Source organism: Haliotis asinina, chromosome 9 (assembly GCF_037392515.1).
Source record: "Haliotis asinina isolate JCU_RB_2024 chromosome 9, JCU_Hal_asi_v2, whole genome shotgun sequence".
NCBI lineage: Eukaryota > Metazoa > Mollusca > Gastropoda > Lepetellida > Haliotidae > Haliotis > Haliotis asinina.
This window is the reverse complement of record NC_090288.1, coordinates 45,458,701-45,475,194: the sequence shown is the minus strand read 5'-3', so window position 1 is coordinate 45,475,194 and position 16,494 is coordinate 45,458,701. Positions and strand designations below refer to the sequence as shown.

The 16,494-nt window shown below is 41.7% G+C and overlaps 1 protein-coding gene across 1 annotated transcript in view; it reads left to right on the top strand.

The window, feature by feature from the left end:
• Nucleotides 1-5,338: 5,338 nt before the first annotated feature.
• Nucleotides 5,339-16,494, top strand: part of LOC137297280 (uncharacterized) — a 32,397-nt gene continuing 21,241 nt past the window's right edge. Inside the window, exons 1-4 of the mRNA XM_067829293.1 lie at nucleotides 5,339-5,368; nucleotides 10,490-10,558; nucleotides 12,025-12,135; nucleotides 16,087-16,326. Of these exons, the coding sequence (XP_067685394.1) occupies nucleotides 10,510-10,558; nucleotides 12,025-12,135; nucleotides 16,087-16,326 (400 nt within the window). The 5' untranslated portion in view covers nucleotides 5,339-5,368; nucleotides 10,490-10,509. The remainder of the gene's footprint in view (nucleotides 5,369-10,489; nucleotides 10,559-12,024; nucleotides 12,136-16,086; nucleotides 16,327-16,494) is intronic.

The window sequence follows — 16,494 nt, the reverse complement described above, 5'->3', positions numbered from 1 at the left end:
ACATACATATAATACTGGAGTATACAAAGACAATGATTGTAGGACTGAGTACGTATCGCACTGCTTTGCAATTATTTATGTAACAACTTTTGCTAGAGGAAATAAACAAGCAATGGTGATGGGAATATTCTGTCCCGCTGATCTTTGAAGAGTTTCAAACTATTCATGGTCGAACGGGTGACCTCCCTTGACAATAGACACGGTACAATATTGTGTGAGTCTGCTGACTGGCAATGTTAAACATAGGCTGTTGTGTTATTTTGTGAATTAGCTTCCATGTATGCTTATAACCACTCACTAGACAACACAATGGTGCAGTGGGAATTATCAGGGTCCAAATCGGCAGATAAAACAGCGAAACGTACTTGAAATGAGAAATATGTCCGTTATCTGGGACAGTTCAATTATACATTGAAGTGTTCATAAAATCCCAGTAGTCGTATTTTTTACGTCTAAACACTTACATATATTGTGAGCATTGTTGTTGTGGGAGCACTTGTAAAGACAACATGTAAGTATTGTACTGCCCACGGGCTCGCCCATAGGCCGCTGTTCGTACATGAGCGAGCGAGTTTAATTTTGTTCTAGTTTAAGTTTTTTGAAAAAACATTCATCTTTTCGTCCTTAGCACACATTCATAACAGCTGTATGTTTATTTTTTTCAAAACCCTTGTGAGAGACTCGCCGCAGTGCGGAGAGTTTCTGGACTTTGGTGAGTCCAGAATTAAATTGTGACGTGCTATTTATTTTTCACAACGTTTCTGAGCTAGACTTGGTTGGTATCGTCGTATCCAAGTTGCTTAGATCGATATTCATTATGCTGATTACTGGTCTGGTCCGATAATTTGCAGACCACCACCATATAACTAGAATATTGCGGCGGTAAATAGCACTCCAATCAACCAAATCCCAAGACTAACCCTCGTGCTTCGGTTAAATTCAATGAGTGAGTGAGTTTAGTTTTACGCCGCACTCGGCAATATTTCAGCTATATGGCGGCGGTCTGTAAATAATCCAGGGATGAACAGTATGAGCATCGATCTGCACAAATGGAAACTAAGCACAAATGTCAACTAAGTCAACGAGCCTGATCACCCGATCCCGTTAGTCGCCTTTTATAGCAATCATGTGTTGCTGAAGGCGTATTCTACCCCGGGACCTTCACGGGTCTCGGTCAGATTCAAACCAACATTGCATGTGGTACGCACATTAAGAACAGTACGTGGGTCTGCTATACGGATTGTACAGGGGCAGTTGACCAGGGAAACCTTCATCTTTGCCGGTAATGTTCACACGTGGGTGTTTCGCCTAACCGGTGAATGACTATCGATGTGTCCTGAAATATTTGTTTAGTCATTCAGTGATATATCCGGAGGACGGATAATCTCACTCTGAAGCCTATTTCTGGTGTCTCTCGCCGTGATATTGCTGGAACATGGCTAAATGCGGCGTAAACAAAATTCACTCACTCTATTCTGAAGTATCCCTGTAAACAGTTTGAAATGACATTGAGGCCAGTCAGATCGTCGAGGTAGAATCAGTACTCTACAACTGGGTTGACCTCACATTGTCATTTGGTATTTCCACCAACACGACTGGGTTATGGAAACATACTGCAGCCACCAGTCCAAAGTGCAATACTTACATGTTTTTACAACAAGTACTCTCACAACAACTATGCTCGCAATACATGTAGGTGTCGTAACAGAACTCTGTCCTCACATCTGAAAATTGAATATTTTCAAAGAATCATTTGATGTGCCGAATAAAGAAATAATCATAGTCACAAGTAAATAAATTTTATATTGGGGAGAGTTTTCATGTCATAGGGGCATTTAGCAGGGTTTTAATTCTTGTGGTGCGTGGTCTCGGTACAGTCTTGGTCACAGTTTACGTTAATCAACGCTGGTGGCGGAGAGGTCATCAGGTCATTTCGCAGCTTAACTACTGAGGATTCCTATGAGTTTGGTCCCGCTACGATGCACAGATGACACATGTGGCCTTACCTGATGTTAGTGATTTTGTTCAAAAATTACCTTTGTGACTGGGTGCCTGATGGAAGGGTGTCTTGTAGCATAAAATATATATACTCACCACTCAAGGAAACGCAAAGGTGCTTTTATTTGTGGATCAGCCATATTTCAGAGTAACACAGGTCAGTTGTCTGTTAACATATGTAGCTTATACAAAATGTCACCAAGCGAAGGAGTCCATTACCAGTTGTCTTCACTATCTGTGCCCCAATGAGTCCAGGCATGGACTGACGTCCATTCATGTGCACGTTGGCAGAGGTCATCCCACAAATGCTCGATGGAGTTGAGGTCGGGCGATTTGGAAGGCGAAACAAGCATTGTAATGTTCTGCCTCACAGCGGCATATGTTGTGTGCAATTCCTTCAACGTTCATTTCGACGTCGAAAAGCACCTGTCTTTCCGTCAAGGCACTGAAGTGAAAACATGATTCATCACTAAAATATACACGGGGCCAGTTTGGGAGATTCCAGAATCTAACCATTATTGCACCGCTGGACCGGTCGAAGTCGATGTAGTCGTCGCAGCACAGGTTAAAGAAATAGTGTTTTATGGCTCTAAGTTCAACGATTACGAACGGTTTGCGTCGAGATTCTCATCTGAATTAGGCACTTGCACTTGCAGGAAGAGTTCGATTCCGAAAATAAGGCACCCGGATGTACCTATCCTCCGCTCGCTCCAGTGGTGAAGCGCGATCGGTCCCAGAACTGCACCCGCATTTAGCGCACATTGCAGACCTCTTTTACACCTGGTCATTTCCATGCAGCTTGACACTTTCGAACGTAAACGTGTATTAAAGCTTCCGAATGTTTTTCTTTTCTTTTGTTTTTTTGCTCAGTGCTTTCATCCCATGCACACAGAACAGGATTATAAGGGTGACATTTTAGAAATTATACACTGTTCTCATTTCATATTTACATAGTAGCCATGGGTGATGTCAGCAACGCGCAGAAACCACCGCTGACAACCAATGAATGTACGTTTACGGATTTGTTTTGGTGAGATAATATTATGTAGGTGACTTCCTTAAAACGGAAACATAGGTAGGATAATAAAATAACTTCCAAAACACAATTTGCGACAGATCACCCAAAATTGCAGGCATGCAATATAAACTGTCAGACAAACGAGAAATAATGGATGGGTCCAAAACACGACACATTTTATCGAAACGTTGTTTCACTTGAAATAGTCGAATCACACCAAAGTTAAGGCTCAAAACCATTAAACTGACGTTCAAAAGAGTTGTGTGATCGTGTTTTTTAAAGCAAAAAAGAACGTAAACAATGTTTATTTATTGGTGAGTTGCAATCCGACTCTTCCAAATTATTTACGCTATCTTTTGGAAAACAATTTCCCAACAGGCGTGTGTCGTCTATCGTGTATATATATAAGCATACAAAGCCCGATTATCGAATAACAAATTCTTGTTAAGTTAACCTCCATTAATAGGCACACAGTTGGATTAAAGTAAAGACTGAAATATAACGTGTAAATTGCTCCAACTAAACCTACATTGACAAACCAGTCAATGTACAACTCATCTCAACTATGCGTGTTAAGTAATCTGACAATATTGTGCTCCAGGATTGCTACACACATGTTGCCACAAACAAGTTCATTGTGAAGCAAAGGGTAAGGGCATGCATCCAATACCCAAAAATGTGTGATCTAAAACTAAAACTAAAGCTGATCTCAAATCGATTTATTTCGCTTTTATCACATCTTTTTTACTGGCTTGTGTCATTAAAATATTTAGATAGAATCTCGGGGAGGTACGTTGTTGTTCAGTGTGCGTCCTATACATGCCATAGGGGGATCTTCCTGGTATAAAATATCTCATAAGGAAAAGTACAAAAGGACAATGCCACAGTTGAAACACATTTCGTTTTATTTATTTGACAAATGCATAAAAAAGATAGATTTGAAAAAAAGATTGTCATCTACAGTCATTTATCTGACAGCCATTGCAAAACCGAAATGGGGACAAGATTCTTTTGTTAAACAGAATGTAAATATGTTTGGATTCGAACCGGACCTAGAGTCATGACGGGCCAATGAGGCTGTCTGTGATACTGAGGAGGATCGCTTTCAAATAGTACTTAACCTGATAGCTTGTTTCTTTCAAGGACGTCATGTACTGGTACCATACTTGCATAAATCGATGGTGTCCATGTGCTGGTTATGTGTCAGTGTTGAGACGTTGAGACATTGCAATATTACTATGCACGTTGCGCTTCGATTGTGTGGATTAATTTCCGACACGAAGCCCAGATATGATACTTATAATTTAGGTTTATGATTTACTGACCTAATCAATAATGTTGTAACGTCCGTGTAACAGGAAGACGTTTCTGTCTTATTCTCAGTTAGGATGAATAAATAGAATAGCTTTCGCACACATGCACACATGCACACACGCACAGACACACACCCTTTGTATCAGCTCAGGGCTGGGTAGAAAGAAGAGCCACATGATAACATCTTTCCGTAAGCGACGGTCAGGGATTGGATCGACTTCGTGAGAGTGGCGCAGTCACCAGTAATGAACAATGTGTGAAACGGCTGTGGTCGAATGTTGAAAGAAATTTGAAAAATATACCTACATATTCTCTATACAATACTACTCCAAACAAGCCAGTCAGGTTAAAATGCTTTTCCATAATCGTCACATGTTCATCGTAAGTCCATTTTACGACATCGACTATGTCGTAAGTATGTGTAAATGAATAATTGTTTCTGAAGATGTAAGGTTTAAGGTTAAACGTTTACGTATTCTGTCTCAATGGTGGTAACGGCGACACAAACATAGGCAGAACCAAGTCACATGATCACCATGAAAAATATGAAACACAAATAAAAAAGATGAAACATTGACGGAACAGTTCGTACTGCAGAGTGGCAACCATTAGCAAATAACACTCCAAACGGTTATGGGTTCGGACCTCAAATTCACCATGATTTTTTCAAGGTTTCTTGGCACCAAACCCGTTCTCACACGTTCCACTATACTGAGACAAGAGTAGGGTCTTTTCTCCCCCACCAAGCTAACACACCATGACAAAATTTAACTACAATTGAACAGAGGGTCAAAACTGAACTCAGACCATCTCAGCATATGGGTCAGTGTTGAGCCGGAACCTGTCAAACGATGAAATCAGTCCGGATGAACATTCTCATAAGCAACAGATATACTTCCTTGTAAGCTAACAGCACCACTGCAGTAGATAGTTTTGTTAAAACCAAATCTCTTCGTGACCATGACAACGTATATAGAGGTATTTGTCATTTAATGTCTATCTCGTCGTATCACAGGTATCAGTCAACGGCACTTGTAGGTGAGTATGTTACTTTTATGGTACCTTCAAGCTGTAAAAAGGCCTCGTTGTATAGCATACGTCTTGGGTAGTTTTAAAGCCCATCTTCAAATATGTAATTGTTGCGTAATCCATGAATAGTCAAGCAGTTACACTCTGATTTTCAGGAATATGTGTATTTGCAGTTTCCAGAATGTGACTCAAATTTGGAAAATAAACATATTCAGATTCTGGATTCGAATCCCAAAGCCTGAATCCGTTTCTGACTTCATGTTGCTCTCAAATTCACAGTTCGCCATTTATGTAGACATAGTAATGAGCATCCACATACCACCACCACACACCACCACCACACGCCACCACACACCACCACCACACGCCACCACACACCACCACCACACGCCACCACACACCACCACCACACGCCACCACACACCACCACCACACACCACCACCACACGCCACCACACACCACCACCACACGCCACCACACACCACCACCACACACCACCACCACACGCCACCACACACCACCACCACACGCCACAACACACCACCACCACACGCCACCACACACCACCACCACACGCCACCACACACCACCACCACACACCACCACACACCACCACCACACACCACCACCACACGCCACCACACACCACCACCACACGCCACCACACGCCACCACCACACACCACCACCACACGCCACCACACACCACCACCACACGCCACCACACACCACCACCGCACACCACCACCACACACCACACACCACCACCACACACCACCACCACACACCACACACCACCACCACACACCACCACCACACGCCATCACACACCACCACCACACGCCACCACACACCACCACCACACACCACCACCGCACACCACCACCACACACCACCACCACACACCACACACCACCACCACACACCACACACCACCACCACACGCCACCACCACACGCCACCACCACACAAATCAAAACCAGAACACAAACACCACCACACACCATCACACACCACTACCACCACCACACACCACCAACACTACACACCGCCACCACATCAACATTACCATGACAAACCACTACACACCACCACCACCACACCACCACATCACCTCCACCACAGCACACCACCACACAAGACCACCTCACACCACCATCACACACAACCATACATTACCAAAACCACACTCCACTCCACCACACACCATCACCACCACATACCATACCACCACCACAACACACTAACACCAGCACACCACCATCAGCAACACCACCACACAGCACAATCACCTAACATCATCACCACAACACACCACCACCACACACCACCACCACCACACACCACCACCACATGCCACCACAGGAATCAAATCCACACACCAACACCACCATACACCATCGCACACCACCATAACCACACATCACCAACACTACACACCACCACTTCAACTACACATCACCACCACATCACCACCACACACGACTACCAACACACAACCACCAACACTACACAACACAAACACACACCATCACCAACACACAACTCTACCAACACACAACCACCAACACATTGCCCACAACCACCACTACACACCACCACCACCACACCAAAACATCACTACACACCATCACCACATCACCTCCACCCCACCACCACCACAACACAAGTCCACCTCACAAAACCACCCTACCATCACACACAACCACACATTAACAAAACCACCCACCACTCCACCACACACCATCACCACCACATACCACACCACCACATACCACACCACCAGCACCCCATCACCGCCACACCGCCACACCACCACCACCAGCACACCATCACCACCACACCACCACCACCACTACACACCACCACCACTACACAACACCAGTACACCACCACCATACCACCACCACTACACAACACCAGTACACCACCACCACCAGTACACTACAACCACACACCGCCACCACACACAACCATCAGCACCACCAAAGACCATCACCACAACACATTACCACCATCGTACAAACATCAGCACCACCACCAGCAGACACAACCACATACCACCACACACCATCACCACCACCACCAAACATTATCACCACCACCGCATACCACCACCATAACACAGTACCACAGCCACACACACCACACCACCACACACCACCACTACATCACCACCACTACACACCACCAACACCAGGACACCACCTCCACCACAAACCACACACAATTTAATACTTCGTGGGCAATTAAAATTCAACCACCACTACCACCATCACACACCAACAAACACAACCACTACCACCACATCATCACTACCACACCACCACCACACCAGCACCACACACCGGCACCCCATACCACTATCGCCACCACCACACAAGATCACACCACAACACACTAACACCAACTCACCACTATCAGCACAACCACCACCACACACAACCACACACCATCACCACCACAACACACCACCACCGCTGCACCACCACACACCGGCACCACACAACACTATCACGCACCACCACTCACCACAACCACAAAGCAATCACCACTACCATCACACACCATCACCACTACCATCACACACCATCACCACCATCACCACACACCACCAAACACCTCCACTACCACCACATCACCACCACCACACCACCACCACACCACCATCACACACCAACAAACACCAACAAACACCACCACACACCACACGCCATCACTATCAGTGAGAATATCACTATGAACAGCTTCCATTCAAAGTAACGAGCAGTACTGTCAAAATCTGGCGATTGAGCCGAAAATTAATTTCCAAACACTGTTTGGGAACATTATATTACTCACCTGTGTCTTTATGAATCGGGAAACTATCCATCAAAAAGGGGTCAGTAACCTTTGTGTCACTTGATGTCAAATACGTTTCGTACAGTATTCATAAAATAATCTACAGACAGGATGGAAAGACCCGTGTCTACTGCCATTTGGTGCAGAGGGTCACCAGCTGCAACATTAAATGTAAGATGCATGGTTTAAGGGTTTAAGGACTTAAGGACGGAAGCTGCGGAAACATATCATTATCATTATCACTACACCTCAGATCATGATATATCCTGTGCGGATGATGCTCCTAATGCGCTGTGTACTCCTAGCAAGCCCTTTTTGTCGAGAGCTGACTTGGTTGACATCGCTTGAACGTGATAGGGCAATTTAACCAAGCATCAGATTGGCTCCACCACAATGGTTCGGTGGGGAATGTAATCGTCAAGAAAAGTGATATGGCTCCAATACACTTAGTGCCACAATGAAACATTTCAGCTTCAACACCTGCAAACATGGAAGACGTCAGTATAAACATCAATGTTGGAGGAATAAGTACCTTTCTCTCCTAAGCTGACGATGTGTTGCCATTGATGTAAGAGTTTGGGGAACCTCATGGGTTTTCAACACATGATAACACGAACATCACCTCCTTAAAAACGGGAGGGGAGGTTGGGTAGGCAGGTGGTCAAAGCATTCACTAGTCACGCCCATTTCGGTTTCTTACTTGTGTGACGTCAATTTCTGATGACCCCCGCCACGTTAAAACTTCTGTTAAAAGTGAAAGAAAGAACTTATTACTTGGTAAACAATAGAATTGGGATGGGGAACGGGCATGGACAGACTAACAGTAACCATTATGTTAGGAATTCAACCAAGGGAGATTCCACATCAGCTAATCCATGATGGGATATAAGTCTCTTACGTAATCGACCATGTTCCCAAATCATCGAGCCTGGTGACCACAGACAGCACAACTTTGGCATAAAGAGACAGGTAACAATCAGATCGGATGGACTGATGCATGATTCTACACAGTTGTTACCTTGGTGATCTGCAGCTGCAGAATTGAAGCCCAGCATATTCCTGGGAAAATGAATACGATAGTAGACAATACTATAGTGACAATGGATAAAAGTGAACGAATAATGGTCTCTTCACCAGAGGATATTTGGATGGATTACATCAGTCTGGGATAAACCTCATCTGCATATGATCACCAAGTACCTGTGCTTTTCAATCTTGGACATATCCCCATGAGTTTCAGCATCGACAAGACAGAACGGTTTGTTCAGGCATCATCCTGAGTAAGAACATGGAAGATTTGATACCAGAAATCTGATTAATATTTTCCCTCTGCCTCCTCCAGTTTGTTTCTGATCAGTTTACATAAATTGATTTTTGAGTTTCGCACATCATCAAAGTAAAATTTCCAATGGCTAGATAAAGAGATATTCGCGTTTTCTGGTAAAAGACATATATGGCCGCTGTTAATGCACTGGTTGCCCAAATGTAATCATCTTAATGGTCACGACTAGAAATAACTAGACAAAACCACATACAAAACAGACGAACGATTTGGATCATTAGATCTTACTATATATTTCATTGTCGGAATTTATGTTAGTCTCCACGTACAAGGCATAAGTAGCTGAAAACCAAACGTTCGCTCGGATCTTCAGTGATACGTAAAGTTTACCTGACAATGAAGTGATGGGGTACTCTTGTAGTTAAAGCGTTCGTTCGTCACGCAAAAGACCTTACAGCGTGCAATACAAACTTCTGGTCTCCTCCGCACTGATATTGCTGAAACATTGCTGAAACTGGCGTGAAGCCAAACTCACTCCTTTAACCTCTGACAGCGATGTAAATTGCATACTAATAATTAAGCAGTTGCAGTCTGTTATGTATCATACGTTTTGTGGTTTAATTAAACGTCCCAGTCCCCCTTGAAATGTGTCTACAAATAACATGAAATAACCGTTAATAATACATGCTGCTGCAAATATTTCTTAAGACTCAGGCACATTTATACTTGGTGCAGCAATTAAGGATCTAAACATTAAAGCTAAAGACAATGTAGCAGCAGGATATGCCGTAAAAAAGTATTATTTAATGTCCTCACGTGACAGTAACAAGCAGCTACATGCATATCGAATTTTTTTGGTCGGCCTTCTGGAAGATGGTGGATCAAAAATAATGTTGGATTACAACTTCTTTATTGCACAGGGCTAAAAGTGAATACGGTTCGTAACTTCGTACGTTGTAACAAGATTTAGATTCTGCAATTGAAGTATTTGTTTCTCGTCCATGTAGGCTCAACAAGGACTGAAGCAATGTGGCTGCTCTTTGTGCTTTCGCTGTTCATGCTGTCCACAGCAGTTGGTGAGATACAATATTATTTCATTTCGCACATGCATTAAATTCTTTGTATTATTAAGTGTGGCAGATGCAACGTTGTACATAACGATGTTATTATTTTAGTGTTTTCTAGTCTGTATATGTACATGTATATTTATCAGTAGACTAGTTAAAATATAGGTCATGTGTCCCTCAAGCCCTGAACAAACCCAAGCCATGACAAGCTCAACTGATTGGCCAAGCTAACTCTCCAAGTAAAACCTATTCTCTGCCAATAATTAGGTAGTTGCAGTGTGTAATGTATCATACGTTTTGTGGTTTGATTAAAGGCCCCGGTCCTCTTTGAAATGTGTCTACAAATAGCATGAAATAGCAGTTGAAAATGCATGCTGCTGCAAATATTTCTTAAGACTCAAACACATAGCGAAATATTCTTGGTGGAGCAATTATAGAGTTGAACATTAAAACTAAAGACATTGATGAGATATGCCATAAAAAGTATTATTTAACGTCCTCACGTGACGATTCACACGGGTAAATTCAAAGTGGTTGACGTCACTGCTACTGACCTACTAGGGTTGGGTATTGCCAAAACATTAGCAGGGCAATTTATTGTGATATGTGTCGGCGTTTTGCAATATGTATTGCAAGTTACAAGTGACTCGTTCATTTCATAATTGAGGCCTCACAGCCCGTAGTGCTAAGATACAAAAACGCATCATACATTGCGCAAGATATAATGATATACAATGCAACATTACTTAGATGCAACATTTCTTTCGAGGAACGATATATCCTTCATACGTACAGAATGTGTAACGAATGTGGCACCTCTGTCATCTTTCTCTTAACTTATATATCTCAGTTAAATAAATACACTACATATGCCATTGTGATGTTGATAAAGTATTACGCTTTGCATACATACAGAGTCTCATCCAAATGTCTACGGATATCAGTTACGGATATCAACACGAGTCGATAAGTTACAAAAAGTATAATCTTGCGAGCACATTTGTGTATAATTATCAGTGAGAGTTAAAAATCACTCGTCATTAGTTTTCAAATTACAATGTATATCTCTGAACAGTGTACTGAAGTTAGATTTACAGATCAGCGATTTATAGTATTGTGACGTCATCAAGTTTATGATGTCATAGCATTGTGTAACTGAAAGGCCAAAGCATTGCGATCTCATATAATGGATGAGGTCAGTGCATGGTACACAGTCTACTATCGAAACAATATCTCCTGACAGATATCGAGCAATATCTACTGTGGAACACAGTATTGAATGTCAAAAACATTATTGCCCCAGTGCTGCCAAGATGAAACCACACATGTTGATTTCTGACCTTTGCTACGTGATACGATTCAACAATATTAAAATGATGTGAACTGTACTGTACTGTAGATTCTTAATTTTCACGGAAGGGGAAATAACTCATTTTGTATCTTGTGTTTGAAGAGTAACATTTTTGCTATTGTAGTTGGAGAAAGCCATTGCTACAATGCAAGTTCAAGCAGAGCATCTCTGTCAACCACGTGTCACCAACATGGCGGTTGTATCAAGGGATGGTTCGGTCCGACTTGCCAGAAACGTGAGCATTGATGTTTCCCTCATCAGTTAATCCATTTTGTCATCTTACAACACATTGATTTTCACTTCCCTATTCTATTTTCACATATTTTCGAATTTTGAGGAGTTTTCTACGATTTTAAACATATGCAGCACAGAAAATGACCTACATGGGAGACACACGTTAACGTACCGTTTGCTATTTTTGGTTTTATTTCGTTTTGGTTTTTTAAAAACAATATATTACATGAAATGTGATTACATAAATGGTCATACGGGTTGTATTCATTATGTCCTGTTGAAGGAAGTTTTACCTTTGGGTCTCTTTTTCATCCTACAACGTGCACATAGAGCAAAACTGTTGATATACAATTACGGTTCGTCCGTAAGCCTGTTTGTCCAAACAACGTGTTTGTGCGACATCTCAGTTATTCATGAGAATTGGTACGATAGTAAGGGCTTGACTTGAAATTCAGTAAATATCAATTTTTTTTTGCATTTATAAAAATTTTCTATTCATTATTTATGTTAAGTAGACCTGTTTTGTGTTCACATTTGTACTACTGTCCTATTTGTTCTTTTTCTTTTCATGAAACTAATGTATAAGCTACTTTTCTTGGTAGACACACAAATCCTGATAAAAAAATTACACCATCCCAAAGGAATTATGAGAGAGTTGCTACTTTGTTTCAGAAACACTTTGAATACATTTTAGAGAAAACATCATAGTTATCATAATCTACATACATGATCTTCCTCCAAAATGTGAAAATTACTGTGTAAGTATAAATCTGTCGGTGCAGTTTTAGGTATAATGGACGTTCAAGCGGCATCGCAAAGATTCGGGTATTTCCTTTCCAATCATATCTGATTTCCTTCAGTCAAGTCACAGATGGTATTGCTGCCCATGAAATCGAGTAATACAAGAGACATTTCAGATTGGATCCCGATGTTGATCGATCAAATTTAATGAAATAATGTTATTGCATTTGATGCAAATTAAGTGATATGGAATATGGATGTAAACGGGGAACAGGATTCGCTGTTTAAGGTTTCAAAAAACGGAATCTATCAATAATGTCAATGCCATGATCAATGAACTGCAAAATCACAAAGCAAGAAATAATAATTCACCATTTATTTATATAGAGTGCCATTCGCTGTGTATTCTGTGACATTCACGTGATGAACTGACGTTATATCAAACATCCGTGCAAATGGAACCAGTTATTCTATTGTTTATCTAAACATCTGGACATACATAACGTCTTGAATAGCTAAACAATTGATGGGAGGATGTTAAACCTCATTCACTCTCTCACAGGACATATGGTGATCGCCTGGTTCTATAGTTTGTATCAACAACCTTGTGATGTATATCAAGAATCTTATGATATTTGGAGGGCAGATATTTTGTATGTAAACAATACAGTGAGTTCAGTGAGATATCTTGGGTAATGTCCTGCAAATGAAAGGAAACCTTATATGAGTCTAAATCCAACTGATCAGTTTAAGAGTAGAATAGGTGGAATGGGCAAAGACAGGTGGCACAGTTCACGTCGACAGTGTGACACGAAGGTTGTCCAGGACGATGGGACAGTGGGAGAGAAGGTGTTCAAGAGCAGAGGGACAGTGAGACAGAAAGTGTTCATATGATCTGATATAGGATATTTATATAGCGCACATATCCACGCACTAGTGCATGCTTAAGGCGCTGGTATTTGTCCCTCGATCTCTGGATGTCAATCTCAACAGCACATCGTATTTCAATCTCAACTCCCTGATGAGTATACAACTCTTGCTGCCACTTGGCGCACCGAGTTTAATGAGGCTCTCTCATCCTAACGAGGTACCCATTCACAGCTGGGTGGACTCGGACACATAGTCACAGTACTTTGACCAAGTTCACTGCACGTTGCTGTACCCGCAACTAGGTGTTGGCACGTATTCATGTGGCCACAATCTGGTCATATACCAACGGATTCGTGGGTTCTTTTAAGTGCACAGGGTTGTGTACTGTACACCAGGGGTTGTGACAACACTGAAAGAGTCTGCACACAATGTTGACGCCAAGGCTTTTACATACCGGTCACAGGTGGGCTCGATCCTTACACCTCAACCTCGCTGGATCACTAGCCTGACACCTTAGCCAGCTCGCCCACCGCGCCCCACATTCATAGCGAATACATTTCAAGCAAATCCGGTTTTAGAAAAATATGAGCTCTGCCTACCTGCCTGAGGGATTAATGCTTATGGGACAAGGAAGTCTGTAAACCGTCGGTTCGGTCCAATTGCACATCACTTGACACCAAACTGTCAAATATATATTGTCCTCTAATACAAAATCCCTGACACTAATAGTGCTTGAAGACTTCCTCTCTTGTGGGGTAAGGGTAGTGGCAAGTGAAATCCTAAACTTAGTTGAAAATGAAAAGTGGATAAATGCCTGACTTACGGTTGAATACCAGGCATTTGGCTCAGAAAGACAAAGCGTGAGAACCAGGAAAAAGGTAGGCGTATGAAGGCTTCCTCTCTTGTGCGGTAAGGGTAGTGGCAAGTGAAATCCTTAAACTTAGTTGAAGATGAAAACTGGATAAACGCCTGACTTAGGGTTGAATACCAGACATTTGGCTCAGAGAGACAACGGGAGAGCCATGGAACATAAAGCGTTTGAAGCCTTCCTCTCTTGTACGGTAAGGGTTGTGACAGTTGAATCCGAATCCTAGTAGATGAAAACTGGATACATGTTTGACTTAGGGTTGAATACCTGGCATTTGGTTGAAAGAGACTGTGGGAGAGCCAGGGAACAGAACTACCATTATATTTTGCAGATGTCTGTATTTATACCATTATATCAGAATACGTCATGTAATAAACGAACACATTTGAATATTTTCTTTTGTATACTCATTTGGTTTATTTGAAGTTGTTTTCCACCCGCAATTGAAGCATGGCGTGTCAAGCTTCGCGTATTTAGGAACCATTGCAGTATTCCATTAAACCGCCGATTGTCGTTTCATACACATTAATAATTCATAACTATTGGCGCAGTCTCCAAGATCAGCGGTTAGGTCCTAAGTTTGAACAACATCCAATGAACCGATCGTAAGGATAAAGTAAGTCCTTTTCTTTTTTAAAAAAAATCGGTAATCACAGATTATCAACAGCGGAATGGAAAGATTGAGAGAGTGAAACCCAATCATAATGGACATAACCAAAACTACTTTTTATGCAAGTAAATCATATATGTAGCGATTTTGGTTTCATGTATATTGAACGAGGTAAAATATGGTAAAAGGAAAACTAATATGCGGTTTATTTTGTCAGAAACATTGGGATATCTTGATTTTTAGTACATTAAGTTGAAAATTACTTTTACAGTTTGTGTTAGGTGTTGTACGTTTTGTGTTAAAGACATATTTCGTATATACTGCGGTAATGTTTTACATGTTGTTTTAGTTTTTTACGTTTTGCGTTACGTTTTTACACATTGCGTTTAACTTAGTTTTTGCATATTGTCCTGATTTTACATGTTGGGGTTGTACAGGGCTAACTGACTCTCTGTTCTATTTAATCCTCCTTCGTTAAGGCAAATGTTACCAGAAAAACCAGATGATAACGTTTTGATGGTGGTTTAGGTTCGGATTAAATGCCCTCTCTCAATTATTTTAATATCATTTGTGATTAACGATGAACATTAGCGATACCAATGTCGCAAGTTCAAATCAGTATATCCAGATAAAGCAGACTAGTCAAGCTACATTCCACGATTGCATTGTGACATTGTACACATTGCAAGCGTTACCGTGTCGCTGTAAAATTATGAGTAACCGAGACATTTTATTCATTGGAAAACGTAAAAGTAAAGTTTCCACCATCGATGTTAGCTGAGGGAAGCAACTGCAATTATCCCTGTGGTCATATTGGTCATTTAATTAATTGGAATATATCCAGTTTTGAATTGTTTCGTCAGAAAACGTTGCTCTGAAAAGACCTGCAACTCAGACCTCCGTCTTCTTTGAACGGCATCAAACTTCCCGTCCACTGAATCTGACAGCGGACTATGCGGTGGATGGAATAGTTTCCAATCACCTCCGAGACAGCCCATGTGCTCATACTGACGTTGGAGACACGACTCCATCATGGACAGTATTTCTCAATTCAAGCGGTCATTATAAAATTCACCACTTAAAACTGTATCTCCGCAAAACACGTGAGTATTGAAGCGTCTATATCAACATTTTCTGAATTATGATAGATGCAAGATTTGAAACAGATGTTTTCTAGACCATCCAATAATTCAATAGAATTGCAAATTAAGTACATATGCCGTCGTTACGCTAAACCAAACACCTAAACAACTCCCAGTCACTGACTTTGT